At 37.9% G+C, this 24226-nt stretch overlaps 1 protein-coding gene and 1 pseudogene across 5 annotated transcripts in view; both read right to left on the bottom strand.

Moving 5' to 3' along the window:
* NSF (N-ethylmaleimide sensitive factor, vesicle fusing ATPase) overlaps positions 1–24226 on the bottom strand; it is a 161449-nt gene that overhangs the window by 34842 nt on the left and 102381 nt on the right. For all 5 annotated transcript variants that reach the window (XM_008012238.3, XM_037993900.2, XM_037993899.2 and 2 more), the window contains exons 13-15: positions 16753–16848; positions 12094–12250; positions 9217–9350 (exon numbers count right to left, since the gene is read on the bottom strand). In XM_008012238.3, the coding sequence (XP_008010429.1) occupies positions 9217–9350; positions 12094–12250; positions 16753–16848 (387 nt within the window). The remainder of the gene's footprint in view (positions 1–9216; positions 9351–12093; positions 12251–16752; positions 16849–24226) is intronic.
* LOC140708682 (vesicle-associated membrane protein 5 pseudogene) lies at positions 5305–5837 on the bottom strand (annotated as a pseudogene).

Raw genomic sequence — 24226 nt, 5'->3', positions numbered from 1 at the left:
CATATCAGGCTTATGTTTTAGAAATATTTTTTTGATTGTATAGAAAAGCATTAGAGGAGAATAAAATTGAGACTGTGGAATTCCAGGTGAGAAATGATGGTGGCCAGGGAGTGGGTGTGCTGGTAAGTGGATAGAATCTAGAGATGTTTAGGAGGAAGAACTGAAAGAACTTGGTGAATGAATGGGTGTGGTGATGAAAAAGAAAACTGTAGTCAAGGATCCTTCCTGATTTGGCAACTGAAATAAAACACAGAGGTAAAGCTGGTTTGAGAATGGATCATGAGTACATTTAAAGAGCAAGAAGAGAAGGGTCTTTTATCTCCTCCTCCCCAAACACAGAAAAAGAGAAAATGAGAATAGGGTATTTATTTCTGTCTCTTGATACATAATGATGGCTCCTTTTGGTTTTGAGTTGCTACATTCAAGACAACTGAAAAGCTCAGAAGCAGTTCTACAGCGGTGCTTTGCTTTTTTTTTTTTTTTTTTTTTTTGAGACGGAGTCTCGCTCTGTCGCCCAGGCTGGAGTGCAGTGGCCGGATCTCAGCTCACTGCAAGCTCCGCCTCCCGGGTTTATGCCACTCTCCTGCCTCAGCCTCCCGAGTAGCTGGGACTACAGGCGCCCGCCACCTCGCCCGGCTAGTTTTTTATATTTTTTAGTAGAGACAGGGTTTCACCGAGTTAGCCAGGATGGTCTCGATCTCCTGACCTTGTGATCTGCCCATCTCGGCCTCCCAAAGTGCTGGGATTACAGGCTTGAGCCACCGCGCCTGGCCGGTTCTTTGCTATTTTTTTGAAGACAGAACCAACAGGGTAGTCAATGTGGTATCTTATAAACTCAGGTAATTTTAAGGAATCACTGACAATAATGCTTTGCTTTTCAAAACATAGTTCAGAATTCTACTAAAAGCTCTGATGTAAGCATATAACTCTGACCACCAGGCTGTGAGATCATGAATTAGAGTCACAGGCACCTGGGACACCACAGCCTAGCTGGTTGCAGTAGTTCTGTTTTTCCTTCTCAAAACAAGGTACAGCTTATATGGCTGCAAGGACCTTACTCAGGACATTGCTTAGGTCTAAACTGATGATGGCTTCCTACATAATATGTAGTCTCACCAACTTATCTCAGATATTGTAATTCACAAAGCATTTCAAATCACTTCACAGTTGACTGCATGGCCTACACGTTAACACTTGAGAGGAAAAATAAGTAGTCACTTAATATCAAGTAGTGATATTAAGTAGTGACGTTTGTTTTTGTTTTTTGCAGTTGGTCTCTGTACTAACTACTATCAGAGGGAGAGGTGCACTCACAGCAAGCTCTATTAACACACTGACCATGACGAAGGCTGTGTAATTCCAGTTGTAACTTGACTAGTTTCAGGTAACCAGTCAACTGAAACTCCTCCGGGTAGCTACTGTGCTCTAATTTAAATACACACGCACACACCCCTTTCTCTTCTCACACTTACATTTTCTTCCTTATCTAGTCACTAGTGTAACCTGTGCTCATAACTCTTCCCAGGATCCACGATTTCTGCCTAGTCTCCTAGGTCCCTTAGTCCCTTTCACCCTTTCTGGCCCAGGCCCCAGCAGAATTCTAAGAAGATACTCAGAGTTGGTTGGCAAGTACATGAGGTTAGCTGCCACAGTAAAATCCAAGTGAGATATTTATATACTGAGCCGGGAAGCTGCACCACAACTTTAGCTAGATAACCACAAAAGGAGGAGAGGTACGGGAAAGAAAGATGCAAGAAAAGTACAATTGTACAAACTGCCCTAGTCAGACTAGTACAACTGAAGTGCCAAACTCACCGTGACTTATAGCACACAGCAGGTAACACAGTGCCTGCGCTAGATCCAAAGATGCCCCAACACAGAAGATGCCAGGAGGGCTGAGGCTGGAGGTAAGAAGGTAAGGACCGTATCTTACAGATTCCCCCCGAAAATTAGTCTTAAGAATGCATAGTCAGCCTAGTTTTATTCGGAAGTTTCCTGTAGAACAGATAAAATTATCAACGTATATATAGGGTCTTAGAGTTAGGTGGGAAGTCTGAAAGAGAAGGCTAAATTAAAAAACAAAAAACAAAAAAAACCAGGAAGAACTGAAGAAGGAAACAATGTGGGAAAGAGTGGCATCAGTCAGCCTGCGTCTCATGAAATAACGAGAGGTCTATTCTAAAGGAAGAAGAGCAGCTCTAGAAAACACAGAAGCCCATTATGTCCACCTGTGCATGTAATGAGATCATCATATTAAACTGTAACCTCTCCTGCATGCAAAGGTGGAGGTATGACATAGGCTGGAAGGGCACGAGAGACAACCCAGAGTGTGGGGAGCCTGGGCTTAAGGCAAGAGTATGCCACACGCACTCCGTGAGACTCAGGGACAGAAGCAGCAGGGCTCTTGCCACACAGGGATTAGGGGCAGGTCTGAATATGGTGCTCAAGGACATGGCAAGCTCTTAAGACCCAGAGCCCACTCCTGGGATCTTCAGACAAGTGGGGAGCCACCTGTGTGTGGGAGAGGGGCAGCAGCTATGGGCTCCAGAGTCTACACAAGTGCAAATGGGAGCACGCCAGCATTTGTTCCATTAATCCCAGCCTTTCAGGATCACAAGCCACGACAAGCATGCTCTCAGGAGATTCAGCCCTCCATCCTCTGGGACCTCCTTAGTGCTCTTAGGTAAGCAAAGCCAAACACTCTGGTTCTTCTGGGGGCTGAAAGAGTTCATCTCAATTCTGAAGAGCTTGGCGTGAAGTAACTAGTTAGTGGAAATCTGATGACTGTAGGAATCTGATGGCTTAGAAAATCCTTAATGCAGTAAATCTGTCAGTGATTAAAAGCATACTCTAATCATATTTGGTAGCATATAAAAACGTAAATGAGCAAATTCAAATGGGCCCTATCAGTAATAATCTCTAGTTTCTAAAAATAACTTGGGAGTAGACCAAGCAAACATTAGCTGTCTGCTAATGAAACTGCCTCAGGAAGTGGACCTAAACTTTTGGCAAAGCTCTAAAGCTTCCTGGAATGACCTTAAAATCCTTTATTTGTTCTCCCTGCTTTTCAGGAAAAAAATCTTACATTTTCACATATTGTGAGCCACAGAGAAGGGTATGCTTAATAATATAAAAAGTCACAAGGTCTGAAAGTTCTGCACCAGCCTCCTTTCTATGCCAAAGAGATACAAGTGCCAAAAGACACAGTGTACTGAACAAAACAACAACAGATACCCACCCCCCCGCCATACAGGGACCTGTAGTCACTTCCGGAGTGCCCACTTCTCTCAGTTAATACATGCACAAACTTCAACAAATCAGCTACATTATATATTAGGATGTTAACCAAAAACACCCAAATTCTGTTGCTTAGTAACTGCTGTCAAAAGATCCCATTTCCAGCTCTGCTCTTTGTATAGACTAAACCATGAAAAGAGGAGGATTAGGCATCATGATTCTGTTCTGTGCAGACTACAATTTGCAGTGGGATTTACAGGAGGATATTCAAAGAAGATTATTTCTTTCTTGCAAAGCTAGTGGAAAGGAAAATTTCTTCCATTAATTTTCAATCCTTTGAAAATAAGACTATATCATGTTATTAATGGGTACAGTTTTATAAATCACTGGTAGTTTTACTTAGTTTTGTTCAAACAATTTAGTTCTATCTGATTGTTCTATTTCGTCTCTACTGATTGTATACTCAGAAAGCATCAAGATTAGGTAATTAGCTAAAATCAAATTCTGCTTTCTTCTTTTGTTCATTTAATGGCATGAACAGAACTAGTAAAATAGATTTTTTAAAAAGTATTGATGCAAAAATGGACAAAGGAATTAAAATTTTAAAATAGAATGAAGTTTGGGAAGCAAACATAAAATAGGGGAGAAGGGGAAGGTCTGTGAATACTTCAAATATCTTAATGGAACATATGGTATACCCCCCAGAATGTGAGGACAATACCTCATACATACTTCAGCAGTGTTGAGGAGTTTATCCATGGAGAAAGGATTCACTAATAAGCAAATTAAGAGAAGTACAAGGTGAATTTTAAATTAATTGAGAATAAACTACTTTCATGTATTTTAGCACCATCCATTTGTGAAAAAGAGGCAATAGTGTAATTATAATAAAATCTCATGTACTCATTAAAGCAAGCCTAACAGCCCTCTCTAACAAAAACTCTTACCTGTTGGTTTAAGTAATCAAATGGTATGTAAAGATGCTCTATGAATTAACTAATTCAGACCACAAGTCTTTAACAAAAATTAATATGTTACATATTTCTGAGTTTCACAGACTATTGTCATTGCAAAACATTTTGAAAAATCTTTAAATGTGAGCATTTAGTCATTGAAATGTAGCTAAAGAAATAATTAAATGCTAACCTTCTGCCTATCAAACTGGCAAAAATATTTTAATAGTATCAAATACAGGTGAGAATCCCAAGAAACTCATACCCTTATATGACGCGGATACAGGTGTAAACTATCACAAATTTCTGAAGGGGTAGGCTTTATAAAACCAAGAGTATTTTTTACCTAAGAGTTTTGATAGCACTATGTATCAAATATCTTTACAATACTAATATTTTTACCTTAGCAATCACACTTCTGAGAATTTGTCGTAAGGAAATAATAAAAAACGTTATGTATAAGAATAAGTAAAAATAACCAGTACACTTCATTGATTTCATATTATATCCCAGGCACTGTGTGATACTTTACAGAAATTACCATCAAATTCTCATAATAACCCTACAATGCAGTTATTATCTTCATTTGACAGAAGAGAAAACAGTGGCTTATAGGTTAAATGACGTATCCAAGGTCATTCGGCTGGTCAGTGTGGAGAGCTGAGCAAGCCCAAATTCTGTCATGTTATGCTACTCTAGTGAAGAAAAATCTAATAAATGGGGGCAGTAATTTCCCTAGTTTGGTAGTCCTATGGAATACTGTTTTTATATAAATTTTTAAGATTATTATGGCTACATAATAACTATACATATTTATGGAGTACATGCACTATTTTGATACAAGTATAAAACATGTAATGATCAAATAAGGGTAGTTGTGAAACTCATTAAGCATGTATCATTTATTTTTGTTAGGAATATTCAATTTCCACTCTTGTAGTTATTTTCAACTATATATAATTTTTTAAAAAAATCAAACAACAGCTTTTACTGAGCTTCAGGTGGGGCTGGCCCCGCATGGCCAGTACAGCAGAGTGCCCTCGAAGGCCAGTCTGTGACGTGACAGGAAATGCAGGGGTGCACACATTGGGGCTGCCTTTTGGCACTCATTGGGGTGGGTCAGGGTAGAGCAAACACCAAGGTTCTCTGGAGATCAGAACTGGCCAGAGCAGTCACATTCTCCCTCAGGACCAGCTGAGTCAGTCCCCAGGCCCTAAGGTGGTATCTGCATCCTGGTCCATGGGGCATTACTGGTGTCACTGCTCCGAGGGAAGAAGATGGCCAGCCACTCAATCAGGATGATGAACAGGCCACCACCCACCACTAGCCCCAAGCAGATCCAGCAATGGATGTTCTCCCAGCACTTTGTGTGGACCGGGGTCTTTGTTGTCTTGCTGAAGCCTGAGCACATATCCAGGAGTTGGTCTGAACACTGCTCCAGTTTGGCCAGTTTCCCATCATGCTCCAGGATCTTGTTGAAATTGTTAAGCATGATTTCCGTCACCTTGTTCGCCTGCCACTGGCACTGCTCCAACTCTTTCCCTGCCATCGCCACCGCCACCACACCCTCTCCCTGAACTATACATAATTTTATTTTTTAGACAGAGTCTCGCTCTGTCGCCCAGGCTGGAGTGCAGGGGTGTGATCTCGGCTCACTGCAACCTCCCCCTCCCGGGTTCAAGCAATTCTCCTGCCTCAGCCTCCTGAGTAGCTGGGATTACAGTCGTGTGCCACCACACCTGGCTAATTTTTGTATTTTTAGTAGAGACAGGGTTTCACCATGCTGGTCAGGCTGGTCTCGAACTCCTGACCTCGTGATTCTCCCACCTCAGCCTCCCAAAATGCTGGGATTACAGGCGTGAACCACCACGCCTGGCCCATGATTTTTAAGTATAGTTAATTTATTGTGCTGTTGAACACTAGATCTTATTACTTCTATTTAACGGTATTTTTATACCCATTGACTATCTCCTCCTTATTCTCCCATCCCCACTATCCTTCCCAGCCTCTGATAACCATCACTCTAACTCTACCTCCGTGAGTTCAATTGTTTAGTTCCCATATATGAATGAGGACATGTGATATTTGACTTTTTGTGCCTGGCTTCTTTCACTTAACATTAGCTCCTTCATCCATGTTGTTGCAAATGACAAGGATTTCATTCTTTTTAAATGGCTGTGTTATAGTCCACAGTGTATATGTACTACATTTTCTTTATCCATTCATCCTGAGGGACATTCAGGTTGATTCCATTCCACTACTGTGAATACTGCTGCAATGACCTTGGGAGTTTAGATAACTCTTTGACACACATATTATTTATAATTATGAAAAAAACCTGGAAACAACCTAATGGTCCAACAAAAAAGGGACTGTTCAGATATTAGACAGCTATTAATTTAAAATAATACTCAGATAAGCTTTAGTTACACTGAAAAAAGTTCATAATATTTTAAGTAAAAAAAGCAAGTTTACACCAGTATGTTTCAATGTAATTCCCAATATATAAGGGAGGGGTAAATGTGTTCATGTGTATATGCATGTCTGAGTGGTAAAGAGAATTGAAGGACAAATATGAATTTATTTTTATTTTCTTCTGTTCTTTCTTGTATTTTCTAAATTATTTCTGTAATTAGAAAAAGCTACCTTATTTTTTGCACTTACAACAAAAGAAAGGTTTTCTCCAGAAATACAAAACTTTATAAATTATTTGTCTTCTGAAAAAAAATTAAAACATCTTCCCATCCTCACACTAAAAATGGAGGGGCAAGAACAGTAATGGGAGGTAGACTAGAACTTATACTAAAGAATGACATTTACATTTCATTTTCAAAAACAACCTGGAAGACTTAGCATCTTTAGACTGGTTTGAGCCCTTAGGCTTTTGTCAATCTATCATTAGGTAACAATGTGAAAACTATTTGCAGGGAAAGATTTTGTAATATTCCTAATATATTTCCAAGACACCTATGCTTCATTCTTTTCTCTTTTCTGAACTTTAATTACAAAGAATAGTATTTTTCCCCCAAGGAAAACCAAAAATTCTAATACAAATTTATTATACCGCTGAAGCAGAAATAGTTTTTATAAGTTTAAGAGTGCATGCATGATCCGGGCAGTGAATCACGAATTAAAACAATTTTGAATAAGCTTGTATGGACACTTATTTTTATACTCCCTAGCCTTCCACTCATCTAAAACTCTACCTTGAAAGGCTTCAACAATTTGAAGATTAAATCATAAGTTATTAAGCCATTAATTTAACCATTTAAGCCTCTAAAATCAGCACATATTACCTTCCCCCTTCAAGTCAATTTGCAAGAGATTAAAATAATAAAAATGATAATATCTCACACTTACGAAGTAGCTTTGATCTGCAGAAGCCTAAAGTACTTTTTAAAAACTTTATAGAAAAACTAGGACCATCCACCCACATCTCAGAGTACATCTGAGGTAGAAGCTGGCAGCTGGTGGAAAGCAATGGAGTAATTTACCATCTGCAAAGCTGACTACTACTTTTGAAAAAGCACAGGAATAGATGATTTAGGAAAATGCAAATAGAATTAGCTATTCAATAAATAAATGGGACATTCAACAGCTACAGATTTCAAGGGCTGCTATTTAAATTTTTACCAGAAGAAGTAGGTTAAGGGTTCCCATCAAAGGGAAAACAAAAAAACAAAGAAAAACAGCCCTACCTACTCTAGGGAAATTACTGGTCCCCATTATTTTTCCTGGGAAGGACAGATACTACTGGTTTCACCTCAGAGACAGAATATGATATTATAAGTTCTTTTTGAGTCTGGCAATATTTCTCTTTCACACTCAATTTCAAAGATTTTTATGTATTTCTCTGGACTCTTCAGTGTTTATGCCTGGAATCCTGCTACAAGTTCTGCTTCCTCCATCCATCTGAAGTACCCTGTGCAATTTTCTGCCACCTGCACAAACAAGAGACTAGCTTTTCAAGCTTACATTTTTTGGGAGTCATCTTCCTTTTAAATCTATTTCTCCTCCTCAGTCTCTTTCCCAAAGAAACACCGAAGAATTCTACACTATATCCTTATAGAGCGAATACCTAAGAGCAACTTAAAAGAAAACCCTGAGCTGTCTTTACTAGGTAGCACTTCAATTCTCAAGATTCTTTCACCTCATTCTGATTTTCCCGCATTTCTTGGACTTACATAGTCAGTTCATATCTATAAAAGATCAAGCATGAAAAAAAGAATTTAAATAAAAGAAATACTTCAGACCGATATAAGAAATAATTTCTTGACTGGCAGTATGCAAAATTAGAAGAGCAATGGAAACATGATCTAACAAGTAAGACGGAACAGCCATTTAGAGTCTTCATCATTGATTTCTGTTGCTGTTGCATGGCACTTGCTTGAATGTGAGAGAGATGGACCAGATGGTCTTACAGACTTTTCAGCTCTAGGATTCTATTCTATGCTGTTCTAACTTCACTGATGGTATAAAGTGGCCATGTTAATTAAGAAGGTGACGAGTGGCACTTGGAGAAAGGAAGATGGATGAGAACTGCATCAAGTTACCAAGCAGATTCTGATTATTGCCTAATATAAAACTATCCTTTTGTAGGGATTCCTGGACTATTTTCCCATTGATACATCTCTGTCTTCCTCAACTTAATTGACCCCAAACAGTTCAACTTTGTACCATAATGAAAGAACTTTAAAAAATCCTAAATGAATTTGTCCCACTTTATTCAAACATTTTCAACTATGACTCTTTTAATAAAATTGATACAAAACTAGGAAATGAAACAATCTTAATATGTATTAAACAAAGCATAATTTAGAAGGTAAAGGTACTCAATAAAATACATTACAAAGTTAAAAAATCTAAAACAGTCACTGTTTCTCCCCAAATTCTGATAATTTGGTTTCAATTGAGAAGGACACAGTTGCTATGGGTTTATATGTATACACGTACAAAGGCATATATATGTGCACACACACACACATTTAAGAGATAGGAAATTAAAATGAAAGTAAAATCTTGATACCTTCTTCATGGCCTGACATTTGGCTGTTTCAGAAAAGCCAATCATTTTATCAGGAGAACAGATCTTGATGAATGGGAAGTTGGATTCCTCTGCAATTTTTGCAGCTAAAGCAGTCTTCCCACTGTGAGGAGGGCCTGCATAAAGACATGAGCAAGTCAGGGGAAAAAAGCCAACCTAAGCAAAGGGAAATAAAACAAGTTTAAACTTTTATCCAGAACATACTGAGGTCTTGACTAGTTGCTCATTAACATTTCCTGACACAATTTCACAGCAGACATGTTTTCTCTTATTTATTAGCAACTAAACTTAACGAACTAATTAGCATTTCTCAAAAGTATGGTGAAATACATGCCTCCTGACATTCTCACATACCCTTAATCTTTCAAACTTTTGGCAAAATATACAGAGTGTAAGGGTTTTGCTTCTTAAGAGAATGCATTCAAATGCATATCAGTACTTATGTTATCAGTACTTATTAGTTCTATCAAATAATTTGTCTAACAAAAAAATACAATCTTCTTAGGAGCTGATATTGGGGGCAGGGGAAAACTGCCTTATTAGAAGCAAATGTGATGTAAAAAGCTAGAATTCTAAAGACTCAGGCTTTCTCATAAAGGCAAGCAAATCTACAAACCTACCTACACTTAGACATCCCTGCCTTCCCTTCCCTGTTTTGGAAGCTGTGTCCCTCATTCAACCATAAACCAATCAAACCTTCCTTCCCATCTTCTCAGGAACCTGACATTACTGATTGTTCCTTTCTCCCATATGTTCAACTTCTTCCTCTTCCCTGAGGCCTTTCCAAAAGTGTTTTAGCATGTTCTAGTCTATCTGACAGTTTATTAAATAACAACAAAAAACTTTCTGGATATTATACCCCTCAACACTACACCTTCTTCTCCCTTCAAAATGGAACTTGCCTATGTAATTATTTACAGTGGTTGCTTTTGTTCCTCACCTCCCACCCATCCTCACTAAATCTTATGGCTCCCAGCCCCATTACACTGAACAGGCTCCCATCAAGGTCACAAATGATCTCCATGTCATCAAACCCAACAAACACTTTGGTATCTTTTTCAGCCTCTTAGGAGCATTTGATACAATTCATAATTTCCCTCTTTCTTAAAATATGTTTCTTTTCTTGGCTTCTGTAATACACATTCTCTCTTTCCCCTCTTTCCTCTCTGGTTACTCTTGCTCAGTCTCTTTTGTCAATTTTTCTGCTCTGTTTAGTCCTTAAGTGTTAACATGCCTCAGATACAAGTTCTAGTCCTCCTTTTCATCTCAACCGATACCCTCACTTTAAGTGATTTCATCCACTCCCATGGCTTCAACCACAGTCTTACATACTGACAACTCATGAGTCTACTGCCAGCCAGACCCACATATCCAACAGGCAGGCAGATCAACATTTCCGATTTACTTCTCCTATATGACCCTTGAATTTAACATGTTCAAAACTGAACTCATCAACTTTCTTCCAGAAATCTGCTTTCCATTAGTGTTCCCAATCTTAGTAAACAGCATCATTTACCGGGCTGTGTATGCCAGAACCCAGGGGGTCATGTTTGATACCTCTGCCCACATCCAATCTAACAAATATTTCTAAGTTTCCGCTTCTCCACCTACAAAATAGAGACAACAGCAGCATTGACCCTTGGAGGACTTAAGTGGGGTTTAAATAGATAGTATGTGCACAGTGCTAGTAGAGTGACTGGCAAATAGCAAGGGCTCAAAAAATGTTAGCTTAATTATGATTCACAATAATAACGTGGTCATTTTTATTCTATCTCCTCAATATTTCTAATTAGTCTACTTATCTCCATCTACACTACTCCACATACTTCAAACCACAATCGACTCTCATTAAGGCTAATCCAACTGCTTCTAACCAAAATTGTCTCTCCTGTATCTTTTTGCCCCTCCAATCCATTCTCCATCATAAAGCAGTCATGATGATGTGGCTTCACTGCTTAAAATCCTACAAATGGCTTTCCATTGCCCCTAAGATAGTCTAAATCTTTAACATGGCCTACAAGGCTTTATATGAACTGGATTCTGTCTGCTTCTACAGTCTCATGTCAGGACAATCTCCCTTTCTGTTTCAAGCTCCTTCCTGCCCAGAACTTACATGCTCTGCTTCAAACATCTTCCCCAATGACTTTGCCTGGCCAGAGTCTCCTCATTGGTCAAGTTATGGCTTAATATGTTTCTCTCAGGGAGCTCTCACCCCCCAGACCTTTAAAGGTAGTTAGGTTCCCTTGTCATGGGGCCTCACTGAACTTTTCTGCTGTCATACTAATTATAACTGTAAATTAATTATTTGTGAATGGAATGTTCTTCCCCTTTTGTCTGTCTACTCAGTAAAATCCTAACTGGTCTTTCAAGGCCTAGATTAAATATCATCTCTAGTTTTCTCGACCACCCCTATGCAAAATGACTTGTATTCACACAACTTTACACACACACACTGTAGTCAGGAATTTCTTTACACTGCCTTTGTTCATGACCAGACTGAATGAATACTTGAACATCTTTGTATCCCCAGCAACTAGCTGAATGACTAAAATGCAAGTACTCAGTAAATATTTATTTAATTGAATTGAAGCTATGTGGCATCATTCAGTGTATTAAGTGCCACAGAAATACAGATATAATCCTACAAGAAAACTAGTTACTATCATTCCTCAGTAACATTCTACCCCAAGAGAATTTTAATTTGTACAAAATATTGGTACATAGACTGGATTACTATTTTCAGATCAAGAACAAGGTTAAAAATGGGAAAGAATTCAATTTTCTAGAATGTGCTTAAGGGCTTTTAAAAAATGCTGTTTTTCCTTTAACTTTTAATCCCATCTTCTCATTCGTCCTCACCTTCCAGAAGCACGCTGACCAATGGTGTGCGGTCACTGTTCTTAGTCTGCTGCACTAGCAGCTCCCCATCATCTAGAACTCGAGTAACTGGGTCACCCCATTTGATGATACCGTTCATAATGTAACTTGCATAATCCTCTTGGTTTGTGCCAAATGCCTATTAAGAAAAAGGACAGTTTAAAGCACTTTGAGCATTAGTGTTAAAAACTAAAATATTTAACAGTATAAAAGATGAGTTATAATTCGTACATGCTAAAGGTATTGATCACTATCCCATATTAATATAAAAAGCCTGGAAAGCAAAACAACTTGTATAATTTATCATTTAACTTTTTTCCCAATAGGAAAAAAAAGGCTGCTTTGAATAACCTCATGGAATAAAAACAATGGATTCTAGGCTCAGAATCTACCAGAGCTCAAACCCTCATAATTCCTGAGAGAAAGAGTATGTTCCAATGTGCTTATTTTTATCAACACTATGCAGTTTGAGGCTGTTCTGTTAAGAACAAAGGAAAAAAGAGATTATGGACTTAGAAATTAGAAACAGCGCAGTTGACAAATATACTACCTTAACACTGATTGCAGGTGCTATGGATTAACATGAGAATATGAAATGGTAATGAGAAGATCATGTTCACATCAACTTTGTGGTAAGGGACATAGTTAAATGGCACCAACGTAAGTTTATATGTGTAAATACAAGATTTAGGATGAGATAGAAATGAGCAGCTGTAATGAAAAGGATATAAAAGCAATTAATACAGATGATAATTCTATTTGTGTTCACTACATATTGGAGCTTAAATTACACCCTTCTTCATTTTCAACTTTTAATCTCAAAGGTTATACCTCCCATCAAAACAGCTGCCAAAAGTAGTCAATAACTTTAGTATTTACCGTTGAATTGGATTTTCATGAGGTTAACAGAATAGGAAAACATAACCTACCATATGTAAAGATCACGTACATGTAAAGATCATGTATCTTGAGAATTTCAACTTTTAAAATATCATCACATCCCTCAAAAAGTCAACTTTTGATTACCTGATGTATGGAATAGTTTTAACAGTTCTTTAGAACATGCACCTCACACAAAGCTGTTTTTGTAACACTGACTCTGAAACAGTATCCAGCGATCTCATTTCTCTATTACTTTGCCACAAAATAATTTTTCAGACCACTTTTTAGGTAGTCTCCTTGCATATACTGGTCCTTTGATTCCTGCATACAGAGGAAGGTCCTCATTCTTTGGCCTGGATATGGCAAATTCTGTAGTAGTGTAAAAAGTAATGATGAGCCTAATTCATACTGGCCGAATGGCTGTTCTAAGAAATTTTTACAGCTGGGCGCAGTGACTCAAGCCTGTAATCCCAGCACTTTGGGAGGCTGAGGCAGGCAGATCACCTGATGTCAGGAGTTCCAGACCAACCTAGCCAACATGGTGAAACCCCATCTATACTAAAAATACAAAAATTAGCTGGCTGTGGTGGTGTGTGCCTATAATCCTAGCTACTTGGGAGGTTGAGGTAGGAGAATCTCTTGAACCCGGGAGGCAGAGGTTGCAGTGAGCTGAGATCACACCATTGCACTCCAGCCTGGGAGATAGAGAGAGACTCCATCTCATTTAAAAAAAAAAAAAAAATTATAGGCTGGCTTTTGTCTTTAATTTTTCCAGTTATATACTCCAAGCCTCACAGCAGAAGCTTTAAGATACCTGAACCATAAAACAGTGACTCTCCCAAGATACATAACATGTATATCTTCCTTACATATCTCATAACTTCATTTTTTTTGTTTTATCCTCCAGACCCTTGCTGCAAGATGGGTGAACCTTGAGGACATTATGCTACATTAAATAAGCCAGTTACAAAAAGACAAATACTATGATTTCACTTATATGAAGTACTTAAGATTAGTGAAATTTATAAAGATGGACAGTAGAATGGTGGCTGTCAGGTGTTGTAGGGGAGGGAAAAAAGAATTATTGTTTAAGGGGTATAGAATTTCAGTTCAAGAAGAAGAAAAGAGTTTTGGAGATGGATGGTGGTGATGATTACACAACATTATGAATGTGCTTAATACCACTGAACTATACATTTAAAAATGATTACAATGGTAAACTTCATATGTATTTTAACACAATACAAAATTGAGAAAAAAGTATATAAAGAACTTGTATTAGTCAAATAAGCAGTACAACAGAAAAACAGGCAAAAGACTTGAACAGTATTTCACACAACACATGCCTGTGGTCAATTAACATATGGAGAAATGCTTAAGTTCTTAAGTAATAACTAAAATGCAAATCAAGACTGAAACGAGATCTCATTTTACACTCAACTGAATGGCAAAAATTAAATCTGAGGCTGGGTGCAGTGGCTCACACCTGTAATCCCAGTACTTTGGAAAGCCGAGGCAGACAGACAACCTGAGGTCAGGAGTTCGAGACCAGCCTGGCCAACATGGCGAAACCCCGTCTCTACTAAAAATACAAAAATTAGCCAAGCATGGTGGCGGGCACCTGTAATCCCAGCTACTCAGGAAGCTGAGGTAGGAGAACTGCTTGAATCTGGGAGATGAAGGTTGCAGTGAGCTGAGATTGCGCCACTGCACTCCAGTCTGGGCGACAGAGTGAGACTTCATCTCAAAAATAAATAAAAAATAAATCTGATAATACCAAGTGTCAGAGAGGATACAGAACAAACGGATATTTTTCACAGTATTGGGGGCAGTGTTAATTGGTTCAACCACTGGGAAATGTTTTTTTAAAGCTGGACATTCATATATCCAACAACCCAATAATTTTACTCCTAAATAAGAGAAATTCATTCAAGAATGCTTATGACAAATCTGTTTTTAATAAAAAACTGACAACATTCACAATCAACAGGAAAATAGATGAACTGTGGTAGTCACACAATGGAATGCTATTCAGCATGAAAATGAATGATGTCTAGTTCTAAGAAATCATATAGATCAGCAGTCCCCAACCTTTGTGGCATCAGGGACCAGTTTCATAGAAGACAATTTTTCCATGCAGGGGAAGGCAGTGGTTTCGGGATGTTTCAAGTGCATTACTTTTTTGTTTGTTTGTTTGAGACAGAGTCTCGCTTTGTCACCCAGGCTGGAATGCAGTTGTGCGATCTTGGCTCACTGCAACCTCTGCCTCCTGGGTTCAAAGTGATTCTCCTGCCTCAGCCTCCTGAGTAGTTGGGATTACAGACACACACCACTATGCCCAGCTAATTTTTGTATTTTTAGTAGAGATAGGGTTTCACCATGTTGGTTAGGCTGGTCTTGAACTCCCGACCTCATGATCTGCCTGCCTCAGCCTCCCAAAGTGCTAGGATTACAGGCATGAGCCACCGTGCCCGGCCCAAGCACACTACATCACTATATTTATTGTGCAGTTTATTTCTATTATTATTAAATTGTAATATATAATGAAATAATTATACAAATCACCATAATGTAGAATCAGTGGGAGCCTGAGCTTGTTTTCCTGCAACTATATGGTCCCATCTGGGGGTGATGGGAGACAGTGACAGATCATCAGGCATTAGATTCTCATAAGGAGTGTGCAATCTAGATCCCTCAGATATGCAGTTCACAACAGAGTTCATACTCCTATGAGAATCTAATGTCACCAAAGATCTGACAGGAGGTAGAGCTCAGGAGGTAACGCGAACAATGGGGAGTGGCTGTAAATACAGATGAGGCTCACTTGCTTGCTGCTCACCTCCTGCTGTGTGGCCCAGTTCCTAACAGGTCACGGACCAGTACTGGTGGTTGGGAATTCCTGACATAGATGACTCTTGGCAACAAAATATTTAATAAATACCAAGTCCCAGAAAACTACATATACCATATCTTATTTTACACACCATGAAAATACAGACTAATAACAGTGTGTCATAAAGATTAAGACTAATCTTAATGGACCTGAGGTCCATTTAAGAAAGAAAACCAAACACACACTCTTTAAGAACTGGGACTTTCTACAATTTGTTTTTGTATTAACACAAGACTCTAAACAAAAGTTACTCAAATGTTAGTAGTTGTTTTATAGGAAAATGGGTTAATAACCTTATACTGCATTCTAAAGCTCAACTATGACTATTTTGAATGCCTTTTAAGAAAACTAACACTTTTTTTAAGTCTTAGAAACTATAGTAGTCAGAGAAACTAAATGTATTGAGCAAGAAAAAGGGATGCCTTGGAGGAGGCTGAGGAGAAAAGAGAGAGAGAGAGGAGAAGGAGGATATGAGCGTCAATTTTAAATATCCTAATGACTGACATATGGAAGATGGACTGAATTTAGGTTTCTGTAGTTTGGGATTGTATAAGAACCAATCAGAAAATTAGCTCTAGTTCAATATAAAGTAAAACAATAAATGGAAAGTCTCAAAACTGAATGGCCTGCCTTACAAGATGGTAAGCTTCCTATCATGAAAATATTTAGGTAAGTATTATCACCAGCCATTGGGATTATTATACAGATGGTTTGCATATTGAACATTTCCAATATTAAGATTTTCTCATTTTATGAAACTGCATATGCTATAACCTTCCATAATACTGGGTAAATGGCACTTATTTTTCTCCTGAGTTATTATCATTACTTTTTGGCCTATATAGATACTCAATGGGCATACTCACTGGTTTGATATCATTCTCCAAAGAAGCAAGGAAGTCTCCTCTCGTCACCTGCAGGCTTTCTGCTTTCTCCATGTCCACTTCCACTTTAGTACTGGCCTAAGAAGAGATAAAAACAACATGTAAGGACTTCCAAGATTTAAGAATAGCTAAGAATATTTTCAGTTTAAGAACGTTAACTCTTGAGGATTAAAACGCATATTTTCATACATTAAAAAATCTGAAATATTTGCAAATCACATATATAAGGGATTAATATCCAGAATACATAGAGAACTGCCATAATTGAATAAGAAAAAACCAAATCAAAAATGGGCAAAGAACTTAAACAAACATTTCTCCAAAAAAGATATACAAATGGCCTTAAATAAGCACATGAAAAGATGTTCAACCTCACTAATCATTAGGGAAATGCAAATCCAAACTACAAAGAGATTTCACTTCATACTCATTAGGAAGGCTACTACCACAAAAATGCAGAAAATAAGAAGTGTTGGTGAGGATGCGGAGAAATCAGAACCTTTATGAACTGCTGGTGGGAATGTAAGTAAAATGGTTCAGTCACCATGGGAAACAAAAATATGGTGGTTCCTAATAAAATTAAAAATAGAATTATCATATGATCCAGCAATTCCACTTCTGGGCCTATACCCCAAACAACTGAAAACAGGGTCTTGAAGAGATATCTGTACAGCCTTGTTCATGACAGCATTACTCACAATAGCTAAAATGTGGAAGAAATCCATATGTCCATTGACAGAGGAACGGAAAAACAAAACGTGTTATGTACACACAATGGAATATTATTCAGCCTTAAAAAGAAAGAAAATTCTGACATGCTACAACTTGATGAACTTTGAGGACATTATGCTAAGTTAAATAAGCAAATACCGTACAATCCACTTATATGAGGTTCCTGGAGTAGCTGATATCCAAGAGACAGAAAGTAAATGGTAGTTGCCAGGGATAGGGAGAGGAAGGAATGGGGAGTTACCGTTTATGGGTATGGAGTTTCAGTCAGTTTTACAAGATGAAAAGAGGTCTGGAGACGAAAGGTAGTGATGGTTGCACAACATTAAGAATGCATTTAACGCCACTGAATTGTACATTTAAAATGGTTACACGGTAAATTTTATGGGTTTTTTTTGTTTGTTTTTGAGACGGAGTCTTGCTCTGTTTTCCACGCTGGAGTGCAGTGGCGCGATCTCGGCACACTGCAAGCTCCACCTCCCAGGTTCACGCCATTCTCCTGCCTCAGCCTCCCGAGTAGCTGGGACTACAGGCACCTGCCACCACGCCTGGCTAATTTTTTGTATTTTTACTACAGACAGGGTTTCACCATGCTAGCTAGGATGGTCTTGATCTCCTGACCTTGAGATCCACCCGCCTCGGCCACTCAAAGTGCTGAGATTACAGGCATGAGCCACTGCACCCAGTCAATTTTATGGGTATTTTAAAACAATTTTAAAAATTGGAATCAAAGAAAACACATCTCTCAAATTCACAAATATATATACCCTCTGAACAAGTCCACTTCTAGTAATTTATCCCATATATTCACAAATGTGTACAAAGTTACATGTACAAGTATACAAGTACAAGTGTACTAAAGTAACTTGTTATGAAAAAAGACTAGAAGCATATTAATAATGTCTACCAAGAGGGGATGTTACGTAAATTAGAACACATCTGTACCAAGGGACACTGTATAACCATTTTACTCATGAGGAATGAGTAAGAAAAAATACATACAGAGAGTAAGAACAGTGAAAACCCATACAAAAAGAAAATATATACAGACATGAAAACACAGTCATACTTGGCTGCATATCAGAATAACCTCCAGAGCCTTCAGAGATATACAGGCACTCAGTTCCATTCCCCATAGCATTTTGATTTAACAGGTCTAATAGAGGGTCTTTATAGCTTTATCAAGTACCACAGGTGATTCTGGTACTGAACCAGGCTTAAGAACCATTACTCTAGGAGACCAAGAACCTAAAACTCTGATTTGTAATAATACGTTGTGCTTCAGAATCTATGTGCCAGCTCCCAACAGTCTACTTACTGCACCTGAACCTAGCATTTAGACATCTGGAGAAGCATCAAGGCCTTTATCAGCACTTGGAGCTGCCTGGACCTGATGAGTGATTAAGATACCAACACGTGTTTTAAAGCGACTGGGCTCACTACCAATAGCACAAAGCAACACAACCTAATTTTTAAATTGGTATTATGGCTTTGAGAAAAAAAAGCATCTTCAAAAAAAGCTGACTATGAAACAAAAGCATGTTAAATAAATATCAACCACCCATCGATTATTATGAAATATGAGTCATATTTTTTTTTTAGGAAGAGACTGCGAGACAAATGAAATGACAGATTTAAAAAAAAGTCACCCTTGTGGGATAAAAAGAACTATGTCAGGAAGCTGGGTGAAGATGGCAAACAGAACAGTTATTTATCTTCCTCTCCGCCCCAAATCCCACAAAATGACAGAAAGTGAGACAGAAAGGCTACAAAGCATGAAAGAAATATCCAGAAGTTTTAACTGTGATCTAACAGGATTCTCGGAAGGAGAGAACAGAAAGAGTCACAGAGAAGAAACAATAAAAGACAGAGGAGAAAAAAATTTCCTATAGCTGAAGAAAGGCGTGCCTCTGCAGTTTAAAGGGTTCAGTGAGTGATGACTGGGATAAATGAAAAGCAGCACACGATGTCCAGACCCACTGTTGTAAACTTTCAGAGCACCAAAGGTGAAGAGAAAGTCCTAGAACTTTTCTGAGGGACAAAAATAGGTTTCCTGCAAAGAAACCAGAATGAGATTGGTATGATAACTCTCACTGGCAACACCAGAAACTACAAGACAATGAAACCATGTCTTTGAAAAGATATTTGGACGGCCACCCTAGAAGATGATTCGTCGTGTGCACAGGGAGGCAAGTAAGCATTTTCACAACAGTACTATTTTCAACAGCCACAACCAGAAATAATCCATATGTTAAATGAATTATTCATTAAGTCTATTTACTGAGTACCTACCAGACACCAAGCCTGTTCGAGGAACTGGAGTCATAGCAGTAAATAAAACGGAAAAGGTCCCTGTGTTCATGGATCTTATATTTTCCATTATGTGGCAATATTCTAGAATACTCTGCATTTGTTCAAAATAATGAAGGAGACTTACATATATTGACACAGAAAGCTATCCAAGGAATATTTGTAAGTGAAAAATGTATACTGCAGTATAATTCTATTAATGTTCATTTTTTTAAAAAAGCACACATGTATATGAATGTAAATATTATATAAAGAAAACAAACTTCAAAGATATATCCCAAATTCTGGCTAACTCTGGAGAGTGAAAGGAAAACAGTATTAGAGATGGCCTTTCTCATTTTTCCCTATATGCTTTGACATTCTTGAATCTTTTACTAAAAGAATGCCATCATCTATAACTTCTATACTTTTGTAAAGAAAGTAAGAAGTAACAAAGAGACAAATATTTTACTTCAATAGAACAATTAACATTTAAATTATTGGGCTGGGCACAGTGACTCACGCCTGCAATCCCAGCACTTTGGGAGGCCAAGATGGGTGGATCGTGAGGTCAGGAGATTCAGACCATCCTGGCTAACACGGTGAAACCCCGTCTCTACTGAAAATACAAAAAATTAGCTGGGCGTGGTGGCGGGCACCTGTAGTCCCAGCTGCTTGGGAGACTGAGGCAGGAGAACGGCGTGAACCCAGGAGGCAGAGCTTGTAGTGAGCTGAGATCGCGCTACTGCACTCCAGCCCGGGCGACAGAGCGAGACTCCCTCTCAAAAACAAAAACAAACAAACAAATAAAACATAAACATTTAAATTATTAATAGGGCTTATATTGGCACATATGAGGCATTTGATAAATATTAATTGCATTTATTTGGCATTTCTAAGTTTAAATAAAGAAAAATGGGCCCGGCACAGTGGCTCACACCTGTAATCCCAGCACTCTGGAAGGCCAAGGCAGGCGGATCACCTGAGGTCTGGAGTTCAAGACTAGCCTGACCAACATGGCAAAACCCTCTCTCTACTAAAAATACAAAATTAGCCGGGCATGGTGGTGGGCACCTGTAATCCCAGCTACTCTGGAGGCTGAGGCAGGCGAATTGCTTGAACCTGGGAGGCAGAGGTTGTGGTGAGCTGAGATTGTGCCATTGCACTTCAGCCTAGGCAACAAGAGGGAAACTCCGTCTCCAAAAAAAAAAAAAAAAAAAAAAAAAAAAAAAAAAAAAAAAACAGAAAAAAAGAAAAATGGTGTCACAGGAACCAAGCATATCCATGAAAGCATTATGATAATTAATAACTGTCTATAGTTCTTCATAGTTTATAAAGTATGCTCATATACACTATCTAATTTCATCATATCACATTATCTCATTTCATACTTATACAAACCTGGAGGTTTTCATAAATTATAAAAGGCAGATACAGGATTTCCTTCCTAGGTACCCTTATGTAAAAGTTTTAACTCTGATTCAAACTTTTTGATACATCTGAAAGGATTCTACAAGATACAAACTCTTAAGCCAAAGTGAAGACAGGAGCTCTGACCAAAACATTAAAATCTCAACAAAGCTACCAGCCTCACTTTAAACACCTCTTTCCTATACAGGTCTAGGTTTTTACCATAATATTTTGCATTCTGATTCTCTTATAGTAAAACCGAATTCAAATGACAGATACATACAACAGTATGAAAGAAAAATCTTGCCCATCTTTCAGCATTTGCCAAAAAAATAAGACAGATTTCAGGACTGAAGCTGGTATAAAACTTGTCATTTTGCTAATTATTAAGAAAAGACTCACCCAATTAATTGCTAAGTCCCTTCTTAAAAGTGAATTAAGATGGGTGTGGGGAAGAAGTATTTCAGAACAAGCTGTTTTCAGCCACACAAGGAATTCTATAAATTACATAATTGTAAGCAATGAATATTCCAATTGCAAATTATTCCTACCTGCTCATTAAAATAAATTTTCTAAGGACTGCTCTTGGTTGACTTTTAGCATTTTATCAAAATTTGTAAAATCTTATTTTAAAAAGTCTATAATTCTGAATTTTTACTCATTCAGAAAATCTTTTCTCATTTGTTTGAATTAGCAACATTTTTCCTGCATTTTATTTGTAACAGCTAATCAATATAGAAGAGGCAGCATCTTTCAGCTTATACCTGCAGAAACTAATAAACTTGTATTTCAACACTAGCAAATATCAAGTGGTCACCCTTAAATTTCATAACCTTTTAAATCTGACCTTTCAAAGTTCTTATCATTCCTCTTAAATTAAGGGTAGAATGACCTTAATCAATCAAAAATTCTGCAAAAAAATAAGAAATTTTATGAAATTCTGTAAACATAACTTAGAGCTTTGACTCAGGTGGAAAGTGTGTGAGTGTATGTGTGTGTGTCCTCAGTTTATTTCCTCACAACAGATTAGAGAAAAAATTTGGGTTATGAATCTTCTCTACCTGAAGCAGAAATTCCTTACAGGATAAAAAAAACCAAATGTCACATGAATTTTAGTTGACCGCAATCATAGGTTCAAGTACAAATGACATGAACAACAGGTGTTTATGACCAGATTTTCCACTTGTTTCAGAAAACCTGAAAAAACAGTTTAACAGGAAAGACTTGTTTAGTCCACCTGACTAAATCTTTGTTTAGGCCTCAATCTTCTGAAAAGGAAGCAAAATAACACTAATAATGACTTTTTAAAATACAAAGAAAGAACATCGTAACACTTGTACGTTTTAAATGTTTTTAAAGTTCAGTAACAACTTTAAATTATGTTTCAATTTAAATATTTATTCATCAATCACGATTAGTAAAGCTCTAAACATCTATAGCAATGGAAGACTAAAACTTTATTTCTTTTGTTTAGCCAAGGACAAGTCACTGGAAAAATAGTCTTTAAAGACCTTCTGACAATGCAGATTTTTAAAAATGCAGAAAATGAAACGTCAGTAATACTTCTTTTTGGGGGTAAGATTAGTGTCTTACATAGCTTTCTCATCCCCAAAGTGCCTACATAGTTATTCCACTGACAGGGTGAAAAATTAGGAGCTGTTTGGTACAAGGAGTAATGGTCACAAGTCAATATATATCACCTGAAGCTTATAGCTAATTCTGTCACATGGAAAAAAGTGATGAAAACAATGTGAAGTATTTGCACTACTGGTTACTTGCAAATCAGAAGGATAATATATTCTGTACAAGGGTGACAAACATTTTAGCTTTACAATTAGAAAAAGTGTAACTACAAAGAGTCAATAAAAATCAGAAATTCATCTATTAAAAAGGATGTACTGATATCCTCTCAAATCAGCTAATAATAAAAAATGGAGATAACTAGCATGTACAGAGTTTACAAGGCACTTTTATATAAAGTATTTGTTTTCATTCTCATAAAAATCTGATTAGATAGGTAGTATTTCCCCTTGACAGGTCAGAAACAAAAAAGTGAAAGAAACGTAATGCATAACCACACCTTCTGACTACGGTATCTGCGATCTTCCCACCATTCCTCATTGCCTCATATGTAGATAAACCCAATATATGCTTGAAGAAAGCATGTTTCTTACTGAGACAATGGCTTAAAGTGAAATTTTGGGATGGGATTATTGTAGTTAAAATGACAAATGACTAAATAAGAGAAAAATTCCATGGCCAACGCATGTGAAAAATACAACAACTAGTAAACTAGTGACTGTGGATTATGTCAGGATACACCCATGTGGTCTGAGATGAAAGAACAGTATGGTAGGGAGCAATTTTCACACAGTTTACATCATTTTTCTTGAAGTCACCATCTCTTCTTATTAAAACGGTACAGCATGGTGGCTCATGCCTGTAATCCCAGCACTTTGGGAGGCCAAGGCGGAAGGATCACGAGGTCAGGAGATTGAGACCATCCTGGCTAACACGGTGAAACCCCATCTCAACTAAAAATACAAAATATTAGCCAGGCGTGGTCGCAGGTGCTTGTAGTCCCAGCTGCTCGGGAGGCTGAGGCAGGAGAATGGCTGAACCTGGGAGGCAGAGCTTGTAGTGAGCCAAGATTGCGCTTCTGCACTCCAGCCTGGGCGAAAGAGCGAGACTCTGTCTCAAAACAAACTAACAAACGAACAAAAAAAAAAGAGTATAGCAAGAAGAATAAAAACATAGTCCCTGAATGGATACATTCTATAAAGACCCAATACAATATTTCCACACCATCTAAACCTTTGGCATTCTTGAGCTAGAACAAAGCCACTTCTATTACATAGGGAAATTATGACTTATGGATAGAGTTTGATTCCAGAATACTTATAAAAGTTTACTCATTTAAAAAATATTAGCTGGGCGTGGTGGCTCACACCTGTAATCTCAGCATTTTGGGAGGCCGAGGCGGGCGGATCACGAGGTCAGGAGTTCGAGACCAGCTTGGCCAACATGG

This window comes from Chlorocebus sabaeus, chromosome 16 (genome assembly GCF_047675955.1).
Source record: "Chlorocebus sabaeus isolate Y175 chromosome 16, mChlSab1.0.hap1, whole genome shotgun sequence".
In the NCBI taxonomy this organism is placed as follows: domain Eukaryota; kingdom Metazoa; phylum Chordata; class Mammalia; order Primates; family Cercopithecidae; genus Chlorocebus; species Chlorocebus sabaeus.
This window is presented reverse-complemented; position numbering and strand designations above follow the sequence as displayed.